Consider the following 26,231-nt stretch of genomic DNA (forward strand, 5'->3'; position numbering starts at 1 on the left):
GGGGAGACTGGAACAAAGACCCAGATCAGACCTCAAACAATCAGCAATCCTGAACCGCAAAGCTCGCTTTCACGTTATCGGAGAGACCCTTTCCAACGTCATGCTAGAACAACCTCACATGTGGAAAATGAGCTGATTGATCACTGCAAGTCATTTATAACTAGTCCTATACAAAAAACTGTGATGAAGCTCATACTAATGTCTTTTAGACGCCAGATGCGTTGTCGATAATGGCTATGTAAATTGTGGTGCTTGTAGTAGCCGCGGAGAGCAATTTGTACAGCCGGTCAATTCGTGTTGGGTCCCATGGTCACTTGAGGACGATGGTCTCCTTGCCGGTCTTCTCATGACGGCATGTCGCAGCCTCGTATCTTTTCAGACACAAAACGGATTTCACGCGACATTACTTCTCAGATATAAAAATGAGTGTGTTCAAATGATTCGCGCTGCGATATCCAACACAGAGATCAGTGATCAGACTATCGCATTAGCTCTAGTCTTGGCCGCTGAGGAGGTGCGTTTATTTAACTTCCGTGCTTATTTTACTGATATGCAGTCTATGAACTGATCATTAATAGTTAATGGCTGGAAATTATACAGAATATTGTTTACACGGTACCGAGATTATTAAGATGATCAACATACGAGGTGCCATTAACAATCTTGGAAATGGCTTTTTAGAGCATCTTTTGTATAGCCCAGCGCTAAAGATGGTGCAGGGCCAAGGTCCGCCACCACTGAGGAGATAATGATCGTAGAATGAATTTTTTTTAGATGAAGATTTGGGGCATTAAGTCGCAAATAGTTTACTGAGAAGTATGCTCCAAGTTGCAGTTGCCTGTCTGTTATACACTACATGACTGTGTTTGGTGACAAACGATACTGTACAATCCCATCTCTATAAATACACAATATTGTGAAACAATATCTCTGTCCGACGCAATAAATCTGTCCAATTACCCAACATTGCAATAGCGCTACATGCCTCAAAGCTCAATTACAGAAAGCAGCTCTCGAGCATATGCTGCTGCTGTTGCTGCCGCATAATAATGCCACTCATCATTCTTGTGCAAGTCGCAATAGTCGCAAATGCCCCGGATAACAAGACATGGGGAGTCATTCATAAGGCCCGCGGCTTCCATCTCGAAGCAAAGTACTCCCAGCTCCGGATCATGAGCGTAAGAGTCTCTAGCTCTAGCGTCTTTCATGAGCGTGTTGGAGGATGCGATTGTGCCGTAAAAGACATCAATGGCTCTGGGAGATGTGCGAGGCGGACGTACAACGAGCTCACTCGAGTCGCATCCTGTACAAGTCTTCCCGCCTAGGTGTTTGCTATCGGAGCGGAATAACCGATCCACATCCGGTCGGTGGAAGCGAGGGTCGTTGTCGAATCTCTTTAGATGTTCATCAACGCCTCCATATTGGTCAGGAAATTGATGTCTTCGCTTGAGCTCTGGAAGAATGTTGAGTATTTGCGCCGGAGGAGAATTTAGATGGCCAGTCCGTTGGAATTTGCCATCGATTTGTTTCCCCATATCGAACTGAACAACTCCCCCAATGTTCTTATAAGGCACACTGACGACAACATCGCCGAGACGGATGTCCTGTACCGAAGTAGGGGCGCCTCCTGCTATGCCAACCATTAAGACAAGTCGTAACTTGTAAAAGGTGCGTGTCATGTCCGTCGCAACACGAGCAGCTGCTGTGACGCCGTAGCGACCTGAGGGAAGGGATCCAATCACAATACGGTGCCCGCCGATACGGCCAAAGCAGTACGTGTTGTTATCGCCTGGCTCTTGGTATTGAGGGCCTTCGATCTCTTCGTCTAGCATAGCACATGCGGCCTCATATTCCTCTTGGAGAGCGCAAACCCATCCTATGGTGAAGCTCTCTCGGGATGCCATGATGATATAATAAAGAGTAACAAACAATTGCGGCGTAATTGGATTAATATGAGAAGACGCTTGAGTAAAAGAATTAGAAAGGCGAGTTTGGATTATTGTAAATTTGTCTTGTTCAAATAACCTGAGGGTATTCATTGCCTTATATACACACATCCGATTACATCTAAGATATCAATTCCGTGTCGTCGCCAGCGCGCTGAACGCAAATAGTAGGCAGAACCAATCTAGATTTGGGCGTGTAGTTTCCGCTTATGCAGGCGAGGCGCGTATAAAATGGGCAGGCCGACAGGCGCTTAATCCACAGCCTCATTCTTCAGCAATGTGGGATGACGACGCCCCCATTTACGAGGCTCAATACTACATAGTGTTGGCATGTCAAGTATATCTTGTCTCAAATCACCTCTGTTGGCAGTGAACTTTCTGGTATACCTGGGATTGTAGATTAGTTTGGTGTATCCTGTATCCATGGCGAGCGCTTAAATGAGCAACCCAATCTATTTAGGACTTGTAGTAGATGGTACGGCGTATTCTTGTTTTGATCAGAGGTAAAATTAGCAACATGCTCAGTTATACCGAAAACTACTGCATTAAAAATAGCAGCTGAAGTTGATCGGCCTCGGGATGAAACGAAACAATGTTGATCAAGCACACTAGTATTCTCTTAACATTTTCTCAGTATTTGTCGGGTGATTTACAATGAACTGCTCTATAATCCAAGCGTGCTCTATAATCCAATTGACTCCACAATTCGTTGCATGTTCGTATTGCATCACTGAACTATGTACACAATATTGGCGGGCATCTTTTCTAACATCTTATCATGCTCTTCGGCCCAGCCTCCATCCGTCGTATAGGCCAATCCAACTCTCCGAAAGACCAGTTCCGAAGGATCTCTATGCGATAAATCCGGGTCGTAGCCCTCAGTATTTGCCTTGTGCCCCACTGGCTCCAGCACCAAGGCGGCAAATACGACCTTTTCCTTTACAGTGGCCTTGATAGGCAGGCGCTTAAAACTTGCCATCGGCAGACAGTAAAACGATCCAGTAATGACGGTTTTCGTACTGTCTGGGTAAAAGACAAGTTGCGGCATCTTGTTAACTGCAGATTCGTTGCTCTCGCCCTCATCCTTGGGGGGCGTGACAAGGAGTCTTGTTTGGCGAATTTGTCTTCCGACAGCGCTTTCTTGAAGAATCTCGGCGGACATGGCTCCCAAGAAGTAAGTGTACTCCGGATACTCGGTATCTTTAATCGTAAATAGATGTGGCGCCGCAGTAACCTCCGTCTTCCAAAGAGGACCAGCGAGAATGATTGCAGATGGAGGCACCTCTGTATACATGTCATCCATCACCCAATCTCGCGGCTGATCGTGATCATCTGGCAGTTTAGGAACATTCATAGCGCCTCCTATTGATGCCACCAGAGTATACTGATTGATCACTTCATCGTCATGAAACGGGTAGACGATTTCGCATTCGGGGTATGCCCAGCTCCATGAGATAGGGACCGCGGGTTCGGGAAGATCCTCTCTCTGTGCATCTTTAAAATATGCGAGCCTCCATAACAGATCCAGGGCTGTTTCTGCTTGAGGCTCCCAGTCTGCGGCCTCTTCACTTCCCTGCAATTCATCATGTTCATCGTACCAAATGCCAGCGAAGTACTTCTTACCGCCCAATCTTGCATTAAAGTTCTTTGCAAGACCTGCTATGGCGAACAGAGTATCGCTGCGATATGTGTAGTCAAGCCGTGAATATTCCTCAACCACGAGTCTCCAGGCTTTTCGAAGTTGCTTGTGAGAGGGATTGTTACCGAGCGTGCGCTGCATGTCTCTTCTACTACTTGCCGAATGCAGCGGAATGTGAATGTCATCCTCCCATTCTTTCATGAGTTTATCACTCTGTGTTTCGAGTTCCTCGAGGCCACATTCGCACTTGTGGTGGCTGGCACATTGCCATGAGAGCTCATCGGGTCCAAAAATGAGCAGGCGGCGCGATAAAAGGCGTTCTTGAAACACCCATGCTCTCTTCCAGACTGGAATATCATCATCTTTGACCATAAATGTGGGATGATAGATGGTGTGTCGATAGTGTAATTCATGATCATTGCCTTCTGCGTCTTGAATGGATACAGATTTTGAACCCCGCCTAGCAGTAGAGTCTTGAAACAATCTTTTCTCAGTGTGAAGTCCATGGCTCTCTACCAAGGTGATAGAGGAGTTAGAATATATGTCGCTCATCTTGAGAGAATGTTTCTTCCAGTCGCTCTTGGAATCTTGTATAATACACAAGCTGTCGATCCATATATAGCGTATCTCCTCCCCGTATTGGTCTTGGTGCCATTTCGAGAATTTTCTCAGAAATGCTATAGAGTCTTGATAAGTAGGCGAGAGGTAGTCCCACGGTACTTCGTTGCGTAGTGATTCAACGTTTTGCTTCGTGGCTTGAGATGTTTCCTCCCCCCACCGATGGCTTAAACAAGCGTATCTGGCCTTTCTACCGTTTGTTTGAACCAACTTGACACCGGACGCGGTGTCTTCAGCAGCGATGTCAAGAACTCGGTCAGGCATCTCTGGGATCTCTGTGGCCGAACAATCTTCATGGGTGTCGTTGCATTCACGGAACCAATTCGTAGCCTTTTGGAAAGCTTCATCAGATGCAGTATTTCCGGATGGCACTGTTCGCTCAAATACTGTTAATCCACGGTCTGGAAACCAGGGCTGTCTCCAGGGTGACGGGATATCTGCAACCATATTTGTTAGCTACCTGGTGTTGAAATGTTCATCATTTCCAGCTTCATACCTGTTTTAAGAAAGCTCTCTACACCCCACGCGTGCGCTGGTAGTTCGCCAGCCCCCATGTGACCAATTCGAAGACACTGAGAAGCCGAGCTTCCACCTGTAGTAACGAATCCCAATTCGCGCATTAATTCCTGCCGCTGCGCATATCCTGGGCTAGTTTCCATCATATAGTCGTGGAGACCACGCCTCAAGGTCACACAAGGTGCAGGCTGGTCTCCGGTATTGCGATGTGAAGGGCAAGGCTGCTCAAGCCAATATTTGAACGGAATAGACTTGCTCTTGATGAGCTCTGCCTTGACAAAGGATTGTGCCTCTTCGTGTCCACCTTCCTTGAAATTTGGCTCTTGGCCCTCAAGAAGGTCATATACTCTAGCATCGACTATGTCGTTATCAATCGGCATCGTATAAATCGCCTCGATTTTATTCTCATATTTATGTTTCATAGTCTCCGAGTTGGTCAGCAAATTCATGGAAGAACGTATTTTACTCCTCGTCGGGCTGTTCCGAGGTGCTTCTGGAGTTGTCGGCTTAGGAGGGCTCTCCGGTATAGCTTTGGCGTTGCCATTGTCACTGTGCTCGCTTTTGGGACTGGATGGCCTAGATTTGGCACTTTCCGAAGCATCATCGTCTACGCTACCACGAAACGCAGTCTGCGTAAAGCCAAAGTCGAAACAGATTGGGCACACCAGATCAACCTGTTTCGAACGGGTTGCAGAGGTTGTGAGAAGCCGGCGAGCGCCGTGTTGAAGACCAAACCGTAGCATTTTGAAACGAGTTGAAAGGACTGTTTATTGAATGGCCAACTGTAGCAGATGATGTTGCCTGGTTTTATTATTTACAATCGAATCAGCGTAGGACCATTCGGGCTGACTGCTGCTCTGCCTCGCCCCGCTTCCATCTTACCGATCCCTGACACTTGAGATTTAGCGTCATGAGTCTGAACACACGAGATAGAAGACATCGTGGACACGCTCATTGAATCATTAATTTTATAACAAAGTTGAAGACCGAATCACTATTCGTATGATAAGTTTAAATAATGCAGAAAGAATATGCCATGTCAAAATTTCTTCATCGTGGGCGGGCTACACTCCGTATAAATTGCCATTGTATGTAGATTCTTCAGAACAAGGCTGTGTATCTAGGTTGCAACTTTCTTCTGCGTCGAGGCCTATCTTAATACATTGAAGAAGCAACACTACGGATATTTTTGCCTAGTTGCCTAGGTGCATAATGTGAATGGTATTGGGCTACTCGTTGAGTCTGCATCTCAACTAGGACTTGCTTGCAATGAAGCAACATTCTGGAAGTTTTTCCTACCTACCCTATTAGGATCGTGCATGACGTCGGGTAAAATTGAACTGTAGATGAATCGACTTTGTCCTAGCCTCGGAAAAAGGTATCAAATAATTGACATATACGATTGTTTGAGCAGCATAGTGGCATATTCATGAAACGAGCCCGAAATGTGCGGTGCTTATGTATCCGAGATGGTCAGCCTTGTATTCAATGTTGCCATGTAAGTTAACGTTTAAGCATATTAGGCAGCAAGCGACTCCAATGGCGGTTCTCAATCTGGTTGGAGTAACTCGTCCAATAACCATTCAATAAAATCTGCATCACAACCAACAACCACTTATACATGATAGGATTCTGTCTCCGCAAGTGTGTGTGGAGCAAGGCGGCCCCCAAGGCTCTGAGATCGCCATCGCACCTGTTGTAGGATTCTTGAAGGATTCTCGAGAGTGCATAAATGACCGACCAGCAATTCATTAAATAGACACTCCTCTGCTGCAATCTGGCAACTCTGTTTCCCACCTAAATGCTAATATACCTATCCGCGATTTTCTTTTGTCTCTTATATATACTGTTATCACCACAATCATCGCAATTACCACAACCCCCAACAGAGACCATAACCATGGTGAGCATAATGCGCGATCAGACACCAGGGTGCTACGTGAATGCCGTCTCGGAATTGTTCGCCGAGAAAATACAACTGGGCGAATTCTTCAAACGATGCCTGGCGCACTTCGGGCCGGCAGAGCAGCGAGTTCATCATTTGCCTGATGATGGTTTGGCTAGCGACTTTGTACGCCCGCTCATGTGGCATGGGAAGCGATTTGGTCCCATGGCAAGTGCAATTAAAATCTGTGAAACGGATCCTCTGATTGCTTCTTTTCCTGGTAAGGGACTTTCTGAAGCTTCGTCTTTATTAGAGCGCATGGATTAACTTGCGACATGTGAGCCAAATAGGTGAGAAATTGGAGCCTTTCTTTTCGGCTTGCGCATCTGGACAAGCGGACATGGCTTCACTCCGATCAGGCAGCCCTACCGTGAGTGCAGCAGATGCCGATCGCCTCTTGACTCTGCCTCTATTCCGCCAAGCCATGTTCTTCACTGCATTGAATACCGGCAATCCTGGTCTAGCCATAAAGATTGCGGATGAAAAGCCCTTGGATTCTCCTCCACGGCCCGAAAATTGGCTTTTGAGAGGACATGTCAAGTTGTTTTATTACCCAGACGAGGAGCAAGAAAAGATGCCACTCCGTGTTTGGGCTGCAGCTCTCAGGAACAAATGGACTTCGGTAGATAAAATGTTGCTTTTTGATGCTGCACGTGGGGAGAACTCAGAAGAAAGCATCGATCTGTTAGACACCATTGTCAAAGTAGACCCGAATTTCCTCACCTCCGAAGATTGGTTTCAAAAGACCTCTCTTGAGTTTGCCATCCGATCTGGTACTCCGCAGGTACTTCAGCATCTATGGAAGTTGTACAATGTGCCAGAAGCAGAGCGACTCAAAGACGATCTGTTGATTGTGAACGCGGAAGGCAACAACACTGGTGGACTGACGATGCTGGGGTGGCTCCTAGATCAGGGACTAGATGTGAATTACAGAAGAGTCACGGAATCGGACGAGGAGGTACCTTATTCAGGAGATCCACGGGAGACTGCTGAACGATGGTATGCGCACAACCAGAGACCTCTTTCCCGACGAAAGACTGCGCTTCATGCAGCCACCGCCATGAGAAACGCCGAGGCTGTGAGATATCTCCTGTCAAGGGGAGCCAACGTGGATGCCCAAGATGGTCTGGGGCAGACGGCTAGGTTTATAGCTGAGCGAGATGGTAATGCGGAAATAGTCAAAGTTATTGATGAGTTTGTCAAGGGGACACACTTATAGTTGGTGAGAAAGATGGATGCAGCAACTGAATCGATTCTATATCTTCTGTATATTCCTCTGCTTTAGTTAAGCTCCCTTTCCTGATTTGTGAGATACAGGTATGTATCGTGGCGGCTGGACGCGGTGGTTACTATATGTTCCTAAATACGTCTAATAACCCATCTAGAAAAGCTCAATCAGAAGATCCCGGGCTGCTTGTGTCCCCATGTTCCGAACCAATGATGTTTCATATTTCTTCACCTGGAGATAGTGTCGGATAATTCTGCTTTCCATCATGTTTTCAAGCTCTTCAAACGTCGTCTCCAGCCGATTAAGTGCTTCGTCAATGCTTTGAGGCAGCATTTCACCATATTTATTGTCGGCGTGAAGGTCGATCCCGCTGTCTTTTAGGACCAGAGGCTCCTTAGTAACACATCCAAGTATACCAGCGCTCAGTATTGCCGCTAAAGCAAGATACATATTGGCCGTGGCATCAAGGGAACGAAATTCCCAGTGGCCGGCCTTGACCTTCCGGATAGGTACCGTGCGGTCTTCAGTTCCCCATGACACCATGTTGCCAGCAAATACAGGCTTCACGCGTTCATACGATATTTCGTACGGAAGACCGAAGGCACAAAGCTGAGGAAGCCTCTGCAACATACCAGCCAAGAAAGATTCCTCATCTTGTGGAGGATTGATGCTGATATGGGCATGTTGTCCCGACGATTGCCGCCGTGATGGCAATGGGCGTGGTGACATGGTGGCTACCAGTCCGTGTCGGGTAAATATGTGTTTGAGGGTATCCTGGACCAGGAGTAACTGATCAACAGCTTGCACAGGAGGCAGAGGCCCCAAAGCAATTTCGTATTGCCCCCGATTGCCCTCGCTCTGGAACGCATCGATTTTGACTCCAGCATCCATCAATGCCACAACAGCTTCCTCTATAAAGGCGAAACAAGGGTCGCGATACGACGATACCACACAGTTGCCCAGGCTTTTGGCGTATGGAACATACCCCCCTTCCTCTGTGGCCTTCATGATTTCGAACTCGACCTCAAGCCCGACGAGGAAGTCGACGTGGAGTGTGTGTTTTGCCTTTTCCACCACCGTCTCCAAAGCCCGCCGTGGACAGAGATTCCAATTTGGCTGAGCGAGGTAGGGGAGGTGTTGGACCACCTTACACATGACGATGGCATACATGGGATCCAGTCGTTGCCGTGTCCGTAATGATGTCCAGTCAGTCACAAGCACATCGTTTCCCTTAAAATCGGTGCTCGGCAGCATACTGTTGTCTACAACACCCTGAAATGCCACTGGGCCCACACGTAATGTCCGCTCTCCTGCTGCTATCGCAAGCGCGTGTTCAAGAGGAATAATGCGGCCTCGTAAGAGACCAGAAAGATCTTGCCACTGAAAACGAACAAAGAGGATATTGGGATGGGCGCTGAAGAAGTTAGTAACAGCGTCGGCGATCTTCATATTTGGTGCACCGTTGGATGAGCCGTTCAATTTTGGGTTGGTCTCGTTGGGATCCATGTTCTTGGTAGAGAGAGCGACGAAACTATGAGAAATGAGTTAAAGAGTGATTCAAGAACGAAACATGTTACTTACTCACCTCTTTGTTTCGATTCTTTGTGTGAAGAAACTGTCGATTGGATAGTGTTATAACGATCGTAGAGACATGTGGGTAGGGAGACATATATATAGGTACGTCGATGTGCCCACTCCCGGTGCAGAGACAAGTCTCTCTTAGATGCCGATATGAGAACTCGCTTTTGTCAAATTGAAATCTCTAATCTCACGATCTCGTACAATGCATGACACGTCACTTATTTGATCGCCTCAGGCGTCTATGTGAAACAGACCGACTGCAGCTCGGATGTATCTTCGTGGGGACAGAGACCTACGTGTCCATCTATTTACGAGATGGCTTGCATCTTCAATATCCTAAAGCCCGGAACAAGATGAAAATGACGTTCACCGGTATATATTTTGGTGGGACTGTGCAGCTGCCCCCGCATTTGTTGAACGTTTGGTGTGCTGGCCAAGATAATTGATGCATATTCGGCCTATTATAGTGCTCAGAAAATGTCACGCATGCAGCCGAGCCGTAAGGGGGATATGTTCCGACACACTCAGTTCCGATTACTCTCTCACCTCTTCAAGCTTTACGATAGCGAAGTACATGTCTATAGGTATGATCTTATCGAAATGTTAAGATATGGTAAAAAGATGTCCCGATAATACTCACATCCATGGTGTCACATACAGGGTTTACAGAAAGGCAGGTATATTTATAGAACGATAGCACGGAAACTTTTTGTGCCCCTTTATTGCACCTTGGAAGATGTGCATTATCCGCCGTTGTGACGGCCAAGTAAAGATCTGGTGCTCTCCTATCGAAGTTGGTGACATTGCGGCTTGTATTAGCATTCATGATGGCATTTCTGGTACTACCTCAATCAGCCGTAACAACTGTCTGATTGCCTGCTGCGTGCAAAAGCTGCATTCCGAGCTCCAAGGCCTATTAATGCAGCTACTCCAGTGCTCGAGAGTATACTTAGCGAGCGGACAAGGTATATAGACACCTCTCCAATACTACGGAAAGATTTCAAGACACGCAGCAAAGTGGCTGGCTAGCGCTCATGGTACCCGAGATGTTGTGTTGCTGTCTTATAGAAGCATGGCATCCCCCGGAGCCGAGAAGCTGGTGAGCTATTGTAATTGCTGGAGAGGTGGGCGATGCAGCTTGCCTTGAGAAGACTCTGGCTCTGTTCAAGGAGGTCCCACCTCTCCATGGCCTAATTACACTGATGGCCTCCTCTTGACACTCACACCACTATGATGTGCTACCGTCCTTAGCCTAAAGGTAGATGGCGTTTGAAATTTGCACCACTTTACCAGAGGCATGAATTTAGATGTCTGTAGTGCGATGAATGGATCTGTGCAAGCCATCTACCAGCGACATACACCCCAGGTCCATTGTTCCTACGCTGGCGACCTGCTGTACTTGGCAACGGATTTTCGGCACATTGCACTTCTCTCAATTTGTTGACATACATGTATTCTATTTAGCGCTGCTTACCAACGTTCTGAAAAAGAAATGTCGCCTCTCCATGTAGATGCGAGAGAGTGATATCCACCAATACCACACAGACCATTTGGTGGCCCTGTGATAAAAATTTGTGAATGAGATGGCCTCATTTTGAATCATCAGCTGAGTGCCAATAGTATTGATGGAGGCATAATAATGCCTCAATTTGGATCTTCGAAAGCCAAATACTCCTACCTGCCAGTATTGTTACCTTTCTCTAGCATCTACACTGTTTCGGCCCAAATTCTGTCTCTGAGAGGCCGTAGCTCTCCACCTGCTTCGCCATTTGGCTATTCTTACACATTATCATGGCGACAAATCCTGAAGTCGCCAGCACCATTCAAGATGTATTGGAGTACGAACCCAGTCTACCACCTAACTACTACTACTATGACTCAAACGTCCTGATACCGCCGACATATACAGCAGTAGCACCTTTGTGCTACCGTCGCTTCCCCTCAATCATGACAATAAAGGCTGGCTGGTCAAAATCTTTTACGATATGCGACGCAAATGCAGATGAGGTTCTCTACTTGGCGAAATTCCACCCATATGGCTGGTCATGTCCAAAACCGCTGGGCGCAAGGGGAGGTTTTATTTTGTACAATGGAACCACCCGTGAAGATACTATTCTCGCTGCCGCTGGCGACATTACACTTTTTGAACAAAAGATCAATCCTTTTAGCAACAAGAGTCACATTTTGCTGCCTCCCCTAGCTAAGGATGATAAGAGACAGGCGTCGCGAGAGGTGACGGAGACGGAGACGATGACCGCAAGGTCAGTGACAGACAATGGCGTTGTATTTCACTTCGTCATTGAGGCCGGGAGAGCTTTGAAGAGAGAAAGGTTTGAATGGAGGAGATGTACTGAAGAAGGAGTCGCATGGAAGCTGGTAAGATGCTCTAGTTCCTCTCGAAGAGTCTTCCCCGAAGGAGAGATCGTCGCCAAGCTGTCATGGCTGCCTGTTTCGTTGGCGACCGTGCTTGATCTAGTGAATCCCAAGCCACTTTTTACGCTCCAGCTTCTTAATAGTCTCGAATCGGGCACTTTGGGAGAACGATGCGCTCTTGCTGTGGTCATGAGTGCGCTGAGATTGTGGCAGCTACGTACAAAAGGGAAACACAAGAAGTCGTACGTTAGAATTGGTGAGAGAATGGGAGAGAAAGATATTCAGATGGCGTAAGTAGATGATTCAGATTCTATATTTAATTTTGGACGATTTTTTCTTTGTGAATCTAGATTGACAAATCTTTATAGCATACATATCACAGTAGACATTGATGTTCAAGTAGATTAAGACGTTTTATGACTGATGATATCTTCCCGCGTCGCCCTATATTTCGAAGGAACATGTCCTTTCGTGTTACTTATTTCACGTGAACGTATCTAATTCGTTCAAGCCGCGCCAATCATACCCAATCGTGACTGCAGCCAACCCCTCACATCCTTGTTATCCAGACAGCTCTGGCCTCTCTTCATCGAACATTCTACTATCCTTAAATCCATATCGTTAATTATGGGATACTGCGAGCCGTGCGACAAAACCTTTGGTTCCGTGGGAGCTTTGGTACAACATTGGCGCGATTCACCCCTCCACGGGTATTATTGTCTACGATGCGCAAAGCCGTTCAATTCATTGTCAGCCCTGAGCCAGCACGTCCGCGATTCTTCGAAGCATTATCTCTGTTGCTTATGCACTAGCCCTCTCGATTTTTCTAGTAGGGATGCGTTAAATAGCCATCGGGAGACCGTTCATCACTATTGCAATCCTTGTAATCGCCGCTTTAATACTTCGGGCCAGCTTCGGGATCATGATATTTCGAAACATAATATGTGTAGTGTCTGTGGGGACTACTTTCAATCTCCTTCAAATCTCAAGGCTGTAAGCCCCTTTGAACCTTCCCATAGTATTCCTTACCTAACCGTATCTAGCACCTAATTACTCACCAACCAAAGAATAAAGAGTGTTTTGGATGTTACAGGATGTTTTCATCATGGTCGGCCATGCTGCTACACATGGAATATGATGGCTGTCCATCAGAAGTGGATGAAGACCAGATAATTGGTATTGCTCTTGAGTGCGACCAATCTAGCCATTACGAGTGCCATGATGGAAAGAATAACTTTGAATGCCCAACATGCGGGTCGCCATTCATGCAAATGAGTGGCCTTTTACAGCATGCTGAGAGTGATGCCTGCCAGGAAAGTCTCGCATATGAAGAGCCTTTGTCAGAATTTCTACGCTTCTTACGGATACAACTGGCTTGAGCGTGTGATTTATGATCTCTGGTTTCTGCGGTAAGCCCAAATGCTTGATGTGGGAATTTTCTGCGAGGATTACATAGGCGATATGCTCTCATCTTTTATTTCTTTCGAGTCCTATCCTTCACGGTTGATGGATGTAGACCCAATAAATTAAGTGGTGCTACATATCCTGCATTGAGTCAGAATATCCTTTCGGTTTCTCGGTACATCACTTCGCTTGTCCCGTCGCCCTCTCTCCCTTCATTCCAGCTTATCATTTGTCAAAATTCTACTGTGTTATCTTGGTACTAGTTAGTCTATAGAAAAAGTCGAAGAGTTTTTGAATACTCTATCGAGCAACCTTGGATTGGTTTCAACAGGTAGCAGTTCAAGCACTCTTAAAGTGGTCCTTGCCAAAGGTGCCCACCAAGTCCACTGTCAACTCATTCTTAGCGACGATATCGGCTTTACGAGCCACCAGTTCTTCAACATCCCAGTTGGCTGAAATGACTCTCCCGCTGAGGAACCCTGAGCGTTCTGCATCGGCTGCAACCCAAGTACAAAGTCCTCCAGCCAACAGAGGTGAGTCCATATTAAACTTCTCGAAAAAAGGCTGCATCATGTCCGTGGCCACGAGGCCAGGATGGATGCTTACAACAGTGAGTGTACCCCCGTATGCAGCGTTGAGCATGGTACACCACTGTTGGCTGGCGAGTTTACTGACACTGTAAGCGTCGGACACGGGATACACAAGCCACGCTGCGGAAGATGAGATGTTGATAATCGTAGCAGGCGTAGTCGGAGATGGAAGGGCAGAGATGAAATATTTAGAGAAGACGAAGAACCCCTTGACATTGATTTCCTGCAAACAGACTAGCAATTAGCATGCATCATTCTCCCGTGTAATGCAGGGCGTGGAAAGCAGTGGGTGACTTACAAAGTTCTTCCACCATTCGTCAACCTCGGCTTCATGCAGTATCGGGCCTCCTCCATTTCCGGCCGCATTGACCGCTGCGTTATGAACCAGTGTATCTGCGTAGCGGCCGAATCGTGCCTGGATCTTGTCGAAGAGTTGCCCCACTGCGATCTCATTCGTGATATCCAGCGCAACAAGCAAAGTTTCGATCTTGGAATTGATGGCGAGAACCTCACGCTCTACTTCCTTCAGCTTAGCCTCATCTCGGGCAACGAGAACTAGTCCATGAACCCCGGCTTTGGCAAAAGACGGAACGATACCCTGGAAATGGCAACGAATCAGCTTAACGGCCCGTCGCGTTATGGGACTAGATCCGGAAGATTGCTGACCCTAGCTCCAATACCTCGGCTTGCGCCAGTAATAATGACAATTCTCCCTGCAAGTGAGTTGGCTGGATTGGTTGGATCGATGGGGGGATAGACATCCTGGAAGTTCTTCTTGGTGTACTGCAGGGAGGAGACAAAATAATCCGGGGGTAAGTCGGCCATGATTGTGACTAGAGAAAATATTAAGTTTGGTATAATAGAGAATTTACAGATACGCTGCCACTATGTGATTTGAAAGAGTACATTGCTTGCGCTCTCTTTTCAATATACATCACCTCCGGAATTGCGGGGAGTTGTGGTAGCGGTTTGTAATGATAGGCAACTTTTCGCGCGGGATTTCTCTATGAAGCTTCCACCGAACATGGTTACCGCCTCAATATTTAATCATTAAGCATTCCATAAGAATTACGGAATCATAACAAAGCTCATACTATCTAAAATAGATGAATATGTGTACTTCATGCTCACGCGATCGGCCGACATCATAACAGCGTTTTAAAACGTCTTACTACATTGCGGCCGCTCCCTGGTCCTTTGGCCGCTCCCTAGTCTTTCAGCCTAGCTATATTCCGTATTTGAAGAATATTATCTGCATATAGATGCAGGATCTATTCTGAATCTACAGGAACTAATTATAAGGCGTAGATTAATTTGTCGTGGACTTGGGGAGTGGAAAATCGCATTGACACAGTGATGCCCTGGTGCTACGGAGTTAGCGATAGTCGAATTGGGCAACGCTTCGGGACTAGAGTTGCTTGTCAGATGCTCACTTACAACAAGCCGTAAGCAAATAGACACCCCCTAGCCTTATCATCACCAACTGTATCGAGAAAACAATGACGTGCGTGAGTTCAACGTGCAGAGATCCAAGAAATATGCTCAATTGCAAACAAACATTGGGTCGCGGGGCCTCTCGGTCAATTCAGTTGTTAGTTACCCGGATATACGATTGACGCCGGATGTACGATTACAAATCCAGATTCAGCCCCCCTCCCCCTAAAATTTGCCAATCATTGCTATTGATGCTTCAATGGCTAGCATCTACTAACTCCTTGTAACAAGACGTAACTAAGCTCTTGAAGATCTTATAGGTTGAATCCTAGTTAGACTATTCTCTTCTCCACCTACTCAGCTGCGCTGCGTGTGGCCGAGTGACCGAGGATGAGCATCGCGATGGTATCAACTCAATTAATAATACGGAATATGAGCCCGCGACAAGCTTAGTTGCCAGTCATCTCCATTATCTCCACAAAACAGGAGGAAACTTACCCTGGGAAGTAAATACGCTTTGCGTATTGCCTCCTTCAGGGTTTTTACATCTATAAAAGGCATTACATAGAACCTGGACTTCAATTAACTTATCATCTAAACTATCTATCACTTGGGTTATCATTTAAATATCTAACATCTGTTTATAAATCTCTACCATGGCGTATTCCGGACCACGACTTGTTTTTGGCACAGCCAACTTCGACAAAGGCCTCGCATTCCCTACCGCTGAACAGGCTGCCGAGGTACTCGATGCTGTTGAGAAAGTAGGAATCAAGCAGCTTGACACGGCGCAACTCTACGGTACCAGCGAGGAAATTCTGGGAAAACTCAAGGCACCGTCAAGATTTACCATTGACACGAAGCATATTGGAGGATGGGTTGATGGCCAATCAACACGTGCAAGAGTTGTCGAACGAGGCCTGGAAAGCTTGCAAAAACTGGGCGTTGATAAGGTATTCCAGCTCTCCATTCTCAGTGTGGTGTAAAAGCTTTATCCTACTGCATGCATTGCTAAGACGGACGAACAGGTACACATTTTTTATCTCCATGCACCCGATCCAAAGGAACCTCTTGAAGGAACTCTGGCTGGCATCAACGACCTGTATCTCCAGGGCAAATTCGAGAAGTTTGGACTGTCCAACTACAATGTAGACGAATTAAAGGCTGTTCTCAAGATTGTAAAGGAGAAAGGCTACGTCGCTCCTACTGTCTATCAAGGAAACTACAATCCTGTCGCTCGCAGGTCCGAAACGGAACTGTTTCCTATTTTCCGGGAAAATGGCATTGCATTCTACGCCTACAGCGCAATTGCTGGAGGATTCCTGACCAAGACATCTGAACAGTTCCAAAAGGGATTTGGTGGTGAGGGCAGATGGAGCAAAGAAACGGGCCTTGGACAGATGTACCACACCTTGTACAACCGACCAAAGTTCCTGGAGGCACTGGATATCTGGAACGAAGCGTCCAATGTGTCAGGCATTCCAAAGGCTGAGCTGGCATACCGATGGGTTGCCTATCACTCGGTTCTTAAGGAGCATCTGGGCGATGGAATTGTTCTCGGCGCGAGCAGGATCACGCAACTGGAGCAAACTGTTGCGGGCCTGAACAATGGGCCGTTGCCAGATTCAGTTGTGAAGACGATTGAGGAGGTTTGGGAGCTTGTAAAGGATGAGTCGCCGATGGATAACTATGACCTTCTCCGAAACTAAGTATAGAGACATATTTAAAATAGGGTATACAATAACACAGTGACCATGCCGTCTTTCGTCGCATGGATGTTACATCAATTTGTGGTGCACCAAAAAGAGTTGGGGGTGTAGGTCGTATTAAACAATAAAATTTCCGATACAACATCCGCCAATGCAACCGGCTCCTTTTGGCAATGAACTTTTCCAGACAAGTTTATTCGTCATCAACTCCTGAAACGTCAGAAACAACGTCAATCTACTACGAAGCATGTAATAGTGCTTACGTACATGAGAGGCTCAGACTGGACAAGATGGTCTGCGCTACGCTCGACGATTTATACATTAATACTCCGCTTGGTAAAGTTCTCTCAGTTCATCTTAAGCTTACAAGCGGCCCCGCAGTTTCAACATCCGTGTATCCCAAAAGGGAGGAGAAGCAATCGGGCTCCGGAGGGCGGCACTAATAAGCCACCGCGTTTCCATCTCTAAACACTAACGCGGAACTTGGGCATGAACCTTGCCAATCAACCATCCACAAATCGCCAACATGAGTACTGCATCTACGGAAAACGCGGCATCCAACGACGAAGCTGGGACCGTGAGTCCGACTGGGCTAAACCGCACTTGTGAAGTATGTCTTTGCATTGATATTCACCTTCTTCCCAGTACGGCGCCGCGAGACGAGATGCTCACGTTGTATGATTCAAGGGTTGTCGGCAGCGAAAGATAAAATGCATCAATGGATCGCGCCGCTCAGGTGCGCAAAAGTGTGATCGCTGTTCCAAATTGGACGTGGATTGCGTGTTTCGCCCTCCCGCCATTAGACGAAGGCGCAACAAGAACGACACCAGGATCAAAGCCCTTGAGCAGAAGCTACAAGAACTCCAAGATGCAATTTCTGAGACCCCAGCTCAATTCGATGCAGAAATTCCATATTCAGATCCATTGAACACTGAGTTTATGAATGCATCTCTATTCTCAGACCCCGAGCAGCAACCGACTTCGCTAGGAGATTCACTGCCCCCTTTGGCATTTGTATCAACGGGCGATCCCTATTTAACGCCAGATGATCCTGTATCAATCGGCCTGGTTAGCTCCGAGTTTGCTCACGAAATGTTTTCGACATTTTGCGTGAACATGGCATCGATCTACCCTCTGGTGCTTTTGCCTTCACACTGGACGTGGCAACATACTAGGAACATCAAACCTGCTCTTTTCAGGGCGGTTCTATCGGTTGCCTCAAGCAGCCATGAACCAGAATGTTGCAAGGTGTTGTTTCGCAATACTGCCAAATACGTAGCTGAAGAGGTTGCCATGCACGGTAACAAGTCTCTCGATTTGATTCAGGCATACCTCGTTCTATCAGCATGGTACTGTCTCGTAGAGGATTTTCAAAAGCTAATGTTCAGCCAATATGCAAATATGGCTGCCTCATTAGTTCTGGACTTGATGTCTTCAAATGACGAGCAGTACAGGATCCCATCGGCCAACGAGTCCTTTGTCCACTCGGAACAGTTGATCGAAACATCTAGGACCTTTATAGCATGTTACTTTCTCTCTTCCAGGTACGTTTTGCGAAATATCACAATGCGACCACTGACAATACTAATACCTGCTCAAGTATGGCGTTTTCTTTCCGACGTCCTTCCGTCCTCCGCCATGAACCTTGGCTCGACGATTGTATCAGGATACTTGAGACAACCCCAAGTGTTCATCCAAATGACCGACGACTTATCGAATGGACAAAGCTTCAGATAATCGCAGAAGAAAGTATGTCAGCGACTGGATTGTATAGCAGATCTCATGTCAACTTCTCGGATGATAGCATCTGCCGGGTTCTGAGATATGGCGTGGATCGTGCGATGGCGTGGAAGCGACAAGTTTCCACAGACGTTATACACAGTAATGCATCCCAATTGGGTTCCATACCAAATTGCTCGATTATGGCAGCTAATGACAACCAGAACCGATGATAATCCACTACCACATGGTTTTGATAAGCCTTCATGAGCCGGCATTCTACGATGGCCATGACATGGAAGATTTTCGGCCGCCGTACAAATTACGCCCTCTACCTCTGGCCAAGAATCTGGACAACTACTATTCCTTAAACGTCGCCAACTCACTTGCCCAATGCGTCGCGTCGGCGCAAAAGGTGATTCACACTTTCCTGGACATTCCAATCGAAATCCTCCAAATAATGCCAGTAATTGTTTTCACCAGAATCACGTATGCGACTGTGATTCTAATGAAGTTCGATGTTTCGGCCCGGGTGCCGCAGAGCGTTGCATGTCTGCTTGACGATATTGAGTTTAACCCAAAGGTGCTCTTGTTACAGTTGCTCAACAAACTGACGTTGGCCGAAGGGAGTAAACGTTTTGTTGTGCCATCTGTCTTTCGAGGGGCTCTATCAAGGATGACGAGATGGTATATTGATCAGTTTGAGAGCTTGCAGGCGCCTGATCAAGGTGATATTTTTGAGCCGATGATGCATGTGGGAATCGATGCTCAGCGCAGTCCTGATACTGGTCTCAGTCACACTGGCAGCGTTACATCAGATACCAACGTTCTACCGTTGCACCACTTCCATAATGATTATTTATAGTCCCATATACAAGTCCAATACGTTTTGCAGTAAGCATATGGTACGCGTGTTATAACCTTCAAATTAAGAGTCGCGCTTCTATATGTTTAAGAAAAATAAATATTTTTAAATTTACAGTAGCAAAGTGGTACTGAAGATAGATGTTAGAAGATAAGGATAATAGATAGGTAAGTAAAATAGTTTACAATTAGGTGTTTTAACCTTTGCTGTATACTAATGCGGAAGCCAGTGATGTGACTATATCAATACTACTTATGGATTAAACGCCCAGACGGCAGCCTCAAAGAAAAGACTCTGAGATTAGATCTTTATTTATTTCTCAACTCTTCAAATGGAAGATTTAATGCTTCCAATAATGGTAGTAATTATGCATCAAATTACGCTTGTCGCTCCCCCAAGTGGCGATTTTATAAGCGCGGCTTTTAATAAGTACCGCCCTCCGTCGAACTGCGGTAGTGGCCCGGACTCCCCGTCCCGATAACACGGAAACTTCTTAGAATGTCAGATCTGACTTATCTACCGAGCGCCGATTTCAGGTACCAGATGTTGCACTACAATGCCGAATCATATACGTTGGAGGCCAAGCCACTCCAAGCAAGACGTGTTGCAACGCGTCCTATTGTCGCGGATTGCGTGGCCGTCTTGTCTCTTCATACCATCTAATGATACATAGAACAATTACAAAGGCGCTATACCTACATATAAAGCGTCTTTCATCCATCATTTTAACGATTGAACACGCATAGCAACAAGCGATTCTCTTCCCTACACCACCCAACACCAATTTCAGCAGCCAATATGAAGCTTAGAGAAGCCTTTTTGTTGGTCTTTTCCAGTGCAACTCACTTGGTGACTGCCAATCCCACACCTTGCGACAATGTCACAGATGCGTCAACGTTGTTAGAGAGCATCATTGACTCAATTGGAGGATCAAAGGCCCTGAAAGAAGTGCAGAGATTGGTGTTCAAAGCGGAAGGGTAAGTATACTACGCGACGGCATATCAGTTTTTAAACGCATGTGACAAATATTGACAACTACAGCATTTACCGATCTCAAACTCTCACGCAAAACTACAACCTCTATCACTCGGACCAGTCCGTTGCTGAAACCGGCTCGGAAACCTTGTCCTTTGACTTGTCTTCGGGACTGCGAGCTCGCATCGACCGATATTACCGATATAATGACTACTGGATCTGGTCCCAGCCCGGCCTAGAGCCCTCTATGAATTATACCATTGTCATGAAAGATGGTTCAGATGGCTTTGCATGCTTCACCAAAGCGCAAAACAACTTTTTCGTGGATGACCCAACCCAGACGCTGGGATATGTCGATTCATACCTGGCGGATTACTTGATCCATCAAGCACAGCAATTTGCCCTGCCTTGGTTGCTGCAGCAGATGAATTCGGCTTCATCTCGCCTCCATACTTATGACATGGTTGAGCCTCTCACAAACAATCGATTCAAAGTTTTGGAACTTGATGGCTCTGACTTAAGTCTGATTGTAAATGCCACCAGTCACAGGCCTTACAAGATACGCTTCTTAGAAAACCACGCGACCTTTGGAAAAGCCACCAATGATCTCTTATTGTCGAACTACTCTACCGTGTCTTTCGACGACAAGTCCGGTCACCGTCTTCAATTGCCTTATCGCCTTCAAACAATCTATAACTCCACAGATGTTCTGGAGGATGTCAAGCTGGACAGTATCTCTGTTAATCCACCGATGAAGGCCGGCTTTTTCGATCCCGTTCTCTCGCCCAAGGATACAACCACTCCTCAGGCACCGAAGCAAAGCAAACTGTACCCTCGTTCTGAAGTCCACGAATTCTTTGAAGCTGGTCTCTGGGGCGGTCCATTTGAGTCGTTCTTCAACACTTCGGACGTTTTTGTTACGCATCCAATCCCCGACATACCCCAGATTATGGCGGTCTATGTCGGCTACGCAGATTACGTGCAGCTTGTTCTCAATTTCACCGACGGTGTTCTCATTACCGACGCGGCGCCTCATCGATCTCGAATTCTTATCCAATGGGTCAAAGAAACACTCCATAAATCGGTTACGCACATTGTCCCCAGTCATCACCATCGCGACCATGCTGGAGGTGTGCCCGATTATGTCGAGGCTGGAGCAGTAGTCGTCGTCCCCGCAGTGGCCAAGAAGTATTATTCCAACATCAACAACGGCCATGTTAAATTCGCTACATACAATGAGAAGAATCCTTTTGTGCTAAAAGATGCACACATCCAATTTCGTTCGTTGTGGAGGGACGAGAATCCCCATGCTCGCGACTGGTCGTACGGCGTCGCAACTTCGGCCTGCCCAGCGAAAAACGAAGGAGTAGTTGCATTTGTAGCGGATGTGTGGAGCCCCGATCCAGATGATGGAGGCATGGGAGATGCTGTGCGATTCGATATCGGATATGCAAGGCAGTGGTTGGATGCCGCTGTGGACGATGGACTGCCAAGAAGCACCGTGGTAGTTGGAGCGCACGGAGGAAACACAACGATCGATAATTTAGAGAGTCTGATTACTATTACTGGGTATGAGTATCCCAACTTGGATACGAATGATTGGAAGGCTGGTGGTGCCCTTTGCAAGCACCACTAATTGATGGATAGGTCTTGATGCTTGTCGAAATGGACGAGAACAGGTAGGGATATGTTAATCATTCGCTAAGAGATGAGCAGCGCGTTTGTCTTGTCAATGAAGATCAGCCGCTCCCTTTTCTATGTACCCTAATTACTATAGATCATCTCTTTTTTACTTGAGAATTAGACCATTTTTATCTTAGTATTGCATATCATGTTTCAATGTATTGAAGCGGCACTATGGCTTATAGCTAATTCGATCTTGACGGTGTTACAGATTGCAGCAAGTCATACTGTCAACTGTGAATGCGAGCGCATATGAGCATCAGAATGAAGTGATGAGTACTCCGTATGCACAACTGTACAAGACGAATTTGATACAAAAAGTGCAAATGTTCATTTCTCTCTCTGCCCTGCCAGAGCTATCCATTCGCGGATCACCAGTGATTCAAATTTCGGCTCTTCGATTGGCGTGGAGCTATAGGTTGCCCACTGATCGCCGCCCGAATTCACGGTACACAAAGCCCGGTTGCCCTTGCATGAAGGATTCGACAAGGGTCTCATGACAAATTACTTCAGAAGTCAGTCAGTGACAGTCCAATGCGTCGAGAGGCTTGACTTGGGCGTCACACAGAGACACCAACCAACGAGCCTCATCTGCGGGATATCTGTGTCACATGGCAATATCCGAGCCTCAGAGATGGGTAGTGAAATGTTTGCAAGATGCTCAAGACTGAACTTTGCAGAGTAGTCAAAGAAGGTTACAAAGCGATTAAACCCAGAATCGCACCGGTTTCTGCCTTGAACGAATACGTAAATGGTTTCGGTTTTAAGATGATGATCGAACTATGTGTGAATGAGTACAATCAAATTACCATGCTGCGCTAATAAGCCGTCAACCAGCCACCCTCATCAAAGGACAAGGTGCGGCTGATCGCCACCCCAAGTAATTGTGTCAAAGCGTCAAGGGAGAGCGGCTTCATCGATGCGGAGATCGGCCGTATCGCGATACCAAGATCCCTGCAACTTGGGACAGATGCGTGGAGACCAGATCCCGAGGACAGATTTGCCCACTGCAATTAGTATTATGTCTCGGCCGACAGCATTGTAGTATTGAGTTTACCGAAGCAGAGACCAATACCACCATGCTTCACGTGTAAGCCTCATCCAATTTCGCCCGATCGTGTTAGCCGCAATGCCAAGCCCGAATTGCCTTGTTATTCCTTGTCATCTTACCCTACTTCATCGCCATATTTTCTTTTTCCTCTCTCGGAACGCAGCTAATCCGTGAGACATGTCTTGAGTGATTGGACGCCCAACATGACGGATTCCAGGTACTCGTCTCCCCGGCCCCAGCTCAAGTCGAATTTCTCCCCTTGCGTTGTTGATCTTAAAGGGTACTACTTGATTTCGGACGTAATTTTGAACTAGGCGGCTTGGGATTAAATCTTAGGTGAAATCTCCACGTTACTCGTAGGCAGTCTTCCTATTGTCCCGCAGTGTGTAAGAGCTATCATAAAAGACAACCTCCGCACACCCATGACCGCCAAGATGATAGCCCAAAATGTCTCTCATTACTCTAGGAAGAGTAACTAGTTGTGACACAGCATGTATTAGTCTGGTGATCAGCAACCCAGAAGAGAAGCCTTCTTCCAGTTTTGGACAAGAAAAGACATCCTATGTAAGGGAGGGGGAGCAGTAATACTTGAACAATCGCTGAGATGAATATAATGACTGAGACCCAAATCCCTTCGAGCCCCTTTCTGGATTCATGGATCTTTGTTAAAATGACTGCATCTTAGATGATCATTTTGAACACTCTCATTTTCTAGTATTCACTCGTTATTGCATCTCTCCAAGAGAGGCCACCACTATGGCATCTGTTTACACACTTCCGCCGAGTCCCCCCAACTGGGATAAAGTTGGCGTATTCTACATCTCTTGGTGTGCATCATGGACAACGTTTCTCATCACAGGCATGGTCTTCTGCTGGTATAACAGAAACCTCCCTGTGCTAAAGATTCGCGGCTTACTACTCTCATTCTCCGCTATTGCATTTCTGCACATATACTGGATCCTCGCACAGATCACATATCCTATTGGGGCGACCATGCCACTAGTTCTCGCATACGACATTCAATATTTCTTCATGAGTCTCTGGTTCCCTCTAGGAGTCGCACTCTTCCACGCGTCCAATCTCCGCTTCCTTCGCGTGGCAAGACTACAGAAACAGTTTACTCATCCTTCCCGTCGGGTCGAGCCTGACTGCAATGGCGCGAAGACTTCGTGGCTTTGCCGCCTAAGAAACATGGACCATACAAAGCGAGCCTTGCTTTTCATTGGCCTCGGAATGATTGTCCAGGTGTGTTTGTCTAAGACTCCGCGTTGCCGATGCCAGAGTTTCCTGCTTCCCTTTGCTCACGTGCTAAACGTTTCATTTAGGTCCTCCTCACCGTAGGTATGTGGGTAGCATGTCGAAAATACCATCCGACGTTTGGCATTCCTGGTACCGAACTTCGTGGCGCGACGATCCCCGAGCAGCTGGTGGATTTGGGTCGCGGGTGGGAATGGTGGCCATCAGTCCTATGGCAGGTTGTTTGGACTTGGATCGTAAGTCATGATTTATAATGAGAATGTCGCCGTCGCTAACTTCTTCTTAGATTGCACCTTTTCTGATTTGGCGAGCATGGGGAATTCGCGATACCATGGGATGGCGCACACAAACCATCGGCTGCTGTATCTCCAAGTATGCTGGCCATTTTCTTCGAGATACCTTGTTGGTATAGCTAACGATTCATCCAGTCTTCACGCGACGCCCATGTTTCTAATTTCGTCCTATGTCCCTGCCTTTGAAAAGGTCAATCGTTACTTTACGCCAAGCCAATGGTGAGTGCTCCCAAACGGATTGAGCAAATGAAGTCAACTTACTGAATGCCCATTAACATTATAGGATTCACTTATCCATCCTTATGTTTGAAGTATTCACCGTTTTCGTTCCCGTCTTCCAAGTGTTCAAATATTGGCTTCGGCAAAAGAAAGCAGCGCGTTCAAATGCCAAATGGGGTACTTCATCTGATGATGCGCCGCCTAGCCCATCTTCTTCAGAAAATTGGATTTTCTCTTCCAACACATCAAGCCCAAAGGAAAAAGCTATCGACATGTTTCAGGAAGATTTAGGCGATCGCTTTTTGACCATGAGCGCCCTCGAATTGGTCCTCACCGAGGATCCACGCCCTCTGCAGGAATTCTCTGCTTTGAGAGACTTCTCTGGAGAGAACATCGCCTTCCTAACAAGTGTTGCACAATGGAAGTCATTATGGGGTGAGAAGTTGAGCAATGACCAGAAACGCGAAGTATATAATGGCGCTCTGGAAATTTACGTCGACTATATCAGCCCCAAAGATGCCCAGTTTCCTCTGAATCTTGCCTCTGGCGAGCTCAAACGCGTTGAGAATATCTTCGAAAAAGCCGCTCGTATCGTTTGTGGAGAGCAGGACATCAACCCAGCAACTCCTTTCGACATTGAAGTTGCTCCTTGGCGGTGTGATACTGATGGTCCGTTCGAACTAACCGGCAGGGTCACTCCCAGGATAAAATATGACGGCGAGATTCCTGATGCTTTTGACGTGACGGTGTTTGACAGCATACAGAGCCATATCAAGTATCTGGTTTTGACAAATACTTGGCCCAAGTTTGTAGAAGAGATACAGGCTAGGAAACGACGGTCGAGCGAAACGGCGCGGACGGTGAGAAGCGAAGGCACGTGGAAGTCTGGATCAACAATCACGAATCGGATCAAACATCTGGTCCATCAAATAATTTAGGTAAAACTGCATATACCAATGCAGGCACCGTCGGGCTGGGCCATCCCTTAGTTTAAAGGTTAATAGGTCTGTGGGTTATCACCTCATGTTCATGTAATCACAAGGGACATACATCTAGCATAGATAGTAATTTAGTAGTCAGCACATGCGATGGAGACTTTGACACTTCATGTGGAGAGCATTTGATAAGACTACATGTGAATCGGGCAACCTAAACTCCATAACTCAGCCCTAGCATGCAGGTCCGT

The 26,231-nt window shown here is 46.7% G+C and overlaps 11 protein-coding genes across 11 annotated transcripts; 7 read left to right on the plus strand and 4 right to left on the minus strand.

The window, feature by feature from the left end:
* Positions 1–784: 784 nt before the first annotated feature.
* On the minus strand, positions 785–2,119 carry V8C40DRAFT_253180 (5'-methylthioadenosine/S-adenosylhomocysteine nucleosidase family protein). Its single transcript, XM_083217545.1, has one exon. The coding sequence runs from the start codon at positions 2,055–2,057 to the stop codon at positions 987–989; it is 1,071 nt and encodes a 356-aa protein (XP_083069786.1). The 5' UTR covers positions 2,058–2,119; the 3' UTR covers positions 785–986.
* A 444-nt stretch (positions 2,120–2,563) lies between these two features.
* V8C40DRAFT_253181 (HET domain-containing protein) lies at positions 2,564–5,517 on the minus strand. The gene is made up of 2 exons (XM_083217546.1): positions 4,700–5,517; positions 2,564–4,640 (listed from the first exon to the last, which is right to left on the minus strand). Exons 1-2 carry the CDS (start codon positions 5,460–5,462, stop codon positions 2,674–2,676), a joined length of 2,730 nt encoding a protein of 909 aa, XP_083069787.1. The 5' UTR covers positions 5,463–5,517; the 3' UTR covers positions 2,564–2,673.
* Positions 5,518–6,458: 941 nt separating this feature from the next.
* On the plus strand, positions 6,459–8,167 carry V8C40DRAFT_253183 (ankyrin repeat domain-containing protein). Its single transcript, XM_083217547.1, has 2 exons — positions 6,459–6,884; positions 6,955–8,167. Exons 1-2 carry the CDS (start codon positions 6,521–6,523, stop codon positions 7,881–7,883), a joined length of 1,293 nt encoding a protein of 430 aa, XP_083069788.1. The 5' UTR covers positions 6,459–6,520; the 3' UTR covers positions 7,884–8,167.
* On the minus strand, positions 7,959–9,583 carry V8C40DRAFT_253184 (uncharacterized protein). The gene is made up of 2 exons (XM_083217548.1): positions 9,478–9,583; positions 7,959–9,423 (listed from the first exon to the last, which is right to left on the minus strand). Exon 2 carries the CDS (start codon positions 9,396–9,398, stop codon positions 8,046–8,048), a length of 1,353 nt encoding a protein of 450 aa, XP_083069789.1. The 5' UTR covers positions 9,399–9,423; positions 9,478–9,583; the 3' UTR covers positions 7,959–8,045.
* Positions 9,584–11,264: 1,681 nt separating this feature from the next.
* V8C40DRAFT_268977 (uncharacterized protein) lies at positions 11,265–12,254 on the plus strand (the record flags this gene model as incomplete). Its single annotated transcript, XM_083220019.1, has 2 exons — positions 11,265–12,136; positions 12,215–12,254. 2 exons carry the CDS (start codon positions 11,265–11,267, stop codon positions 12,252–12,254), a joined length of 912 nt encoding a protein of 303 aa, XP_083069790.1.
* A 140-nt stretch (positions 12,255–12,394) lies between these two features.
* On the plus strand, positions 12,395–13,559 carry V8C40DRAFT_253185 (uncharacterized protein). Its single transcript, XM_083217549.1, has 2 exons — positions 12,395–12,839; positions 12,890–13,559. The coding sequence occupies exons 1-2, from the start codon at positions 12,474–12,476 to the stop codon at positions 13,223–13,225; spliced, it is 702 nt and encodes a 233-aa protein (XP_083069791.1). The 5' UTR covers positions 12,395–12,473; the 3' UTR covers positions 13,226–13,559.
* Positions 13,560–13,589: 30 nt separating this feature from the next.
* On the minus strand, positions 13,590–14,774 carry V8C40DRAFT_281678 (SDR family NAD(P)-dependent oxidoreductase; the record flags this gene model as incomplete). The annotated part of the gene is made up of 3 exons (XM_083221653.1): positions 14,507–14,774; positions 14,139–14,438; positions 13,590–14,063 (listed from the first exon to the last, which is right to left on the minus strand). Exons 1-3 carry the CDS (start codon positions 14,663–14,665, stop codon positions 13,590–13,592), a joined length of 933 nt encoding a protein of 310 aa, XP_083069792.1. The 5' UTR covers positions 14,666–14,774.
* Positions 14,775–15,930: 1,156 nt separating this feature from the next.
* On the plus strand, positions 15,931–17,033 carry V8C40DRAFT_281681 (aldo/keto reductase family protein; the record flags this gene model as incomplete). The annotated part of the gene is made up of 2 exons (XM_083221654.1): positions 15,931–16,227; positions 16,303–17,033. The coding sequence occupies 2 exons, from the start codon at positions 15,931–15,933 to the stop codon at positions 16,981–16,983; spliced, it is 978 nt and encodes a 325-aa protein (XP_083069793.1). The 3' UTR covers positions 16,984–17,033.
* Positions 17,034–17,395: 362 nt separating this feature from the next.
* V8C40DRAFT_75326 (Zn(II)2Cys6 transcription factor) lies at positions 17,396–19,725 on the plus strand. Its single transcript, XM_083223394.1, has 4 exons — positions 17,396–17,593; positions 17,671–18,527; positions 18,584–18,864; positions 18,927–19,725. Exons 1-4 carry the CDS (start codon positions 17,510–17,512, stop codon positions 19,565–19,567), a joined length of 1,863 nt encoding a protein of 620 aa, XP_083069794.1. The 5' UTR covers positions 17,396–17,509; the 3' UTR covers positions 19,568–19,725.
* Positions 19,726–20,365: 640 nt separating this feature from the next.
* On the plus strand, positions 20,366–22,178 carry V8C40DRAFT_281683 (uncharacterized protein; the record flags this gene model as incomplete). Its single annotated transcript, XM_083221655.1, has 2 exons — positions 20,366–20,544; positions 20,609–22,178. 2 exons carry the CDS (start codon positions 20,366–20,368, stop codon positions 22,176–22,178), a joined length of 1,749 nt encoding a protein of 582 aa, XP_083069795.1.
* Positions 22,179–24,032: 1,854 nt separating this feature from the next.
* Positions 24,033–25,983, plus strand: V8C40DRAFT_281684 (putative GprK-type G-protein coupled receptor protein; the record flags this gene model as incomplete). Its single annotated transcript, XM_083221656.1, has 5 exons — positions 24,033–24,521; positions 24,602–24,769; positions 24,820–24,905; positions 24,962–25,045; positions 25,110–25,983. The coding sequence occupies 5 exons, from the start codon at positions 24,033–24,035 to the stop codon at positions 25,981–25,983; spliced, it is 1,701 nt and encodes a 566-aa protein (XP_083069796.1).
* Positions 25,984–26,231: the final 248 nt, after the last annotated feature.

This window comes from Trichoderma camerunense, assembly GCF_050948025.1.
Source record: "Trichoderma camerunense strain CBS 138272 chromosome Unknown V8C40scaffold_17, whole genome shotgun sequence".
NCBI lineage: Eukaryota > Fungi > Ascomycota > Sordariomycetes > Hypocreales > Hypocreaceae > Trichoderma > Trichoderma camerunense.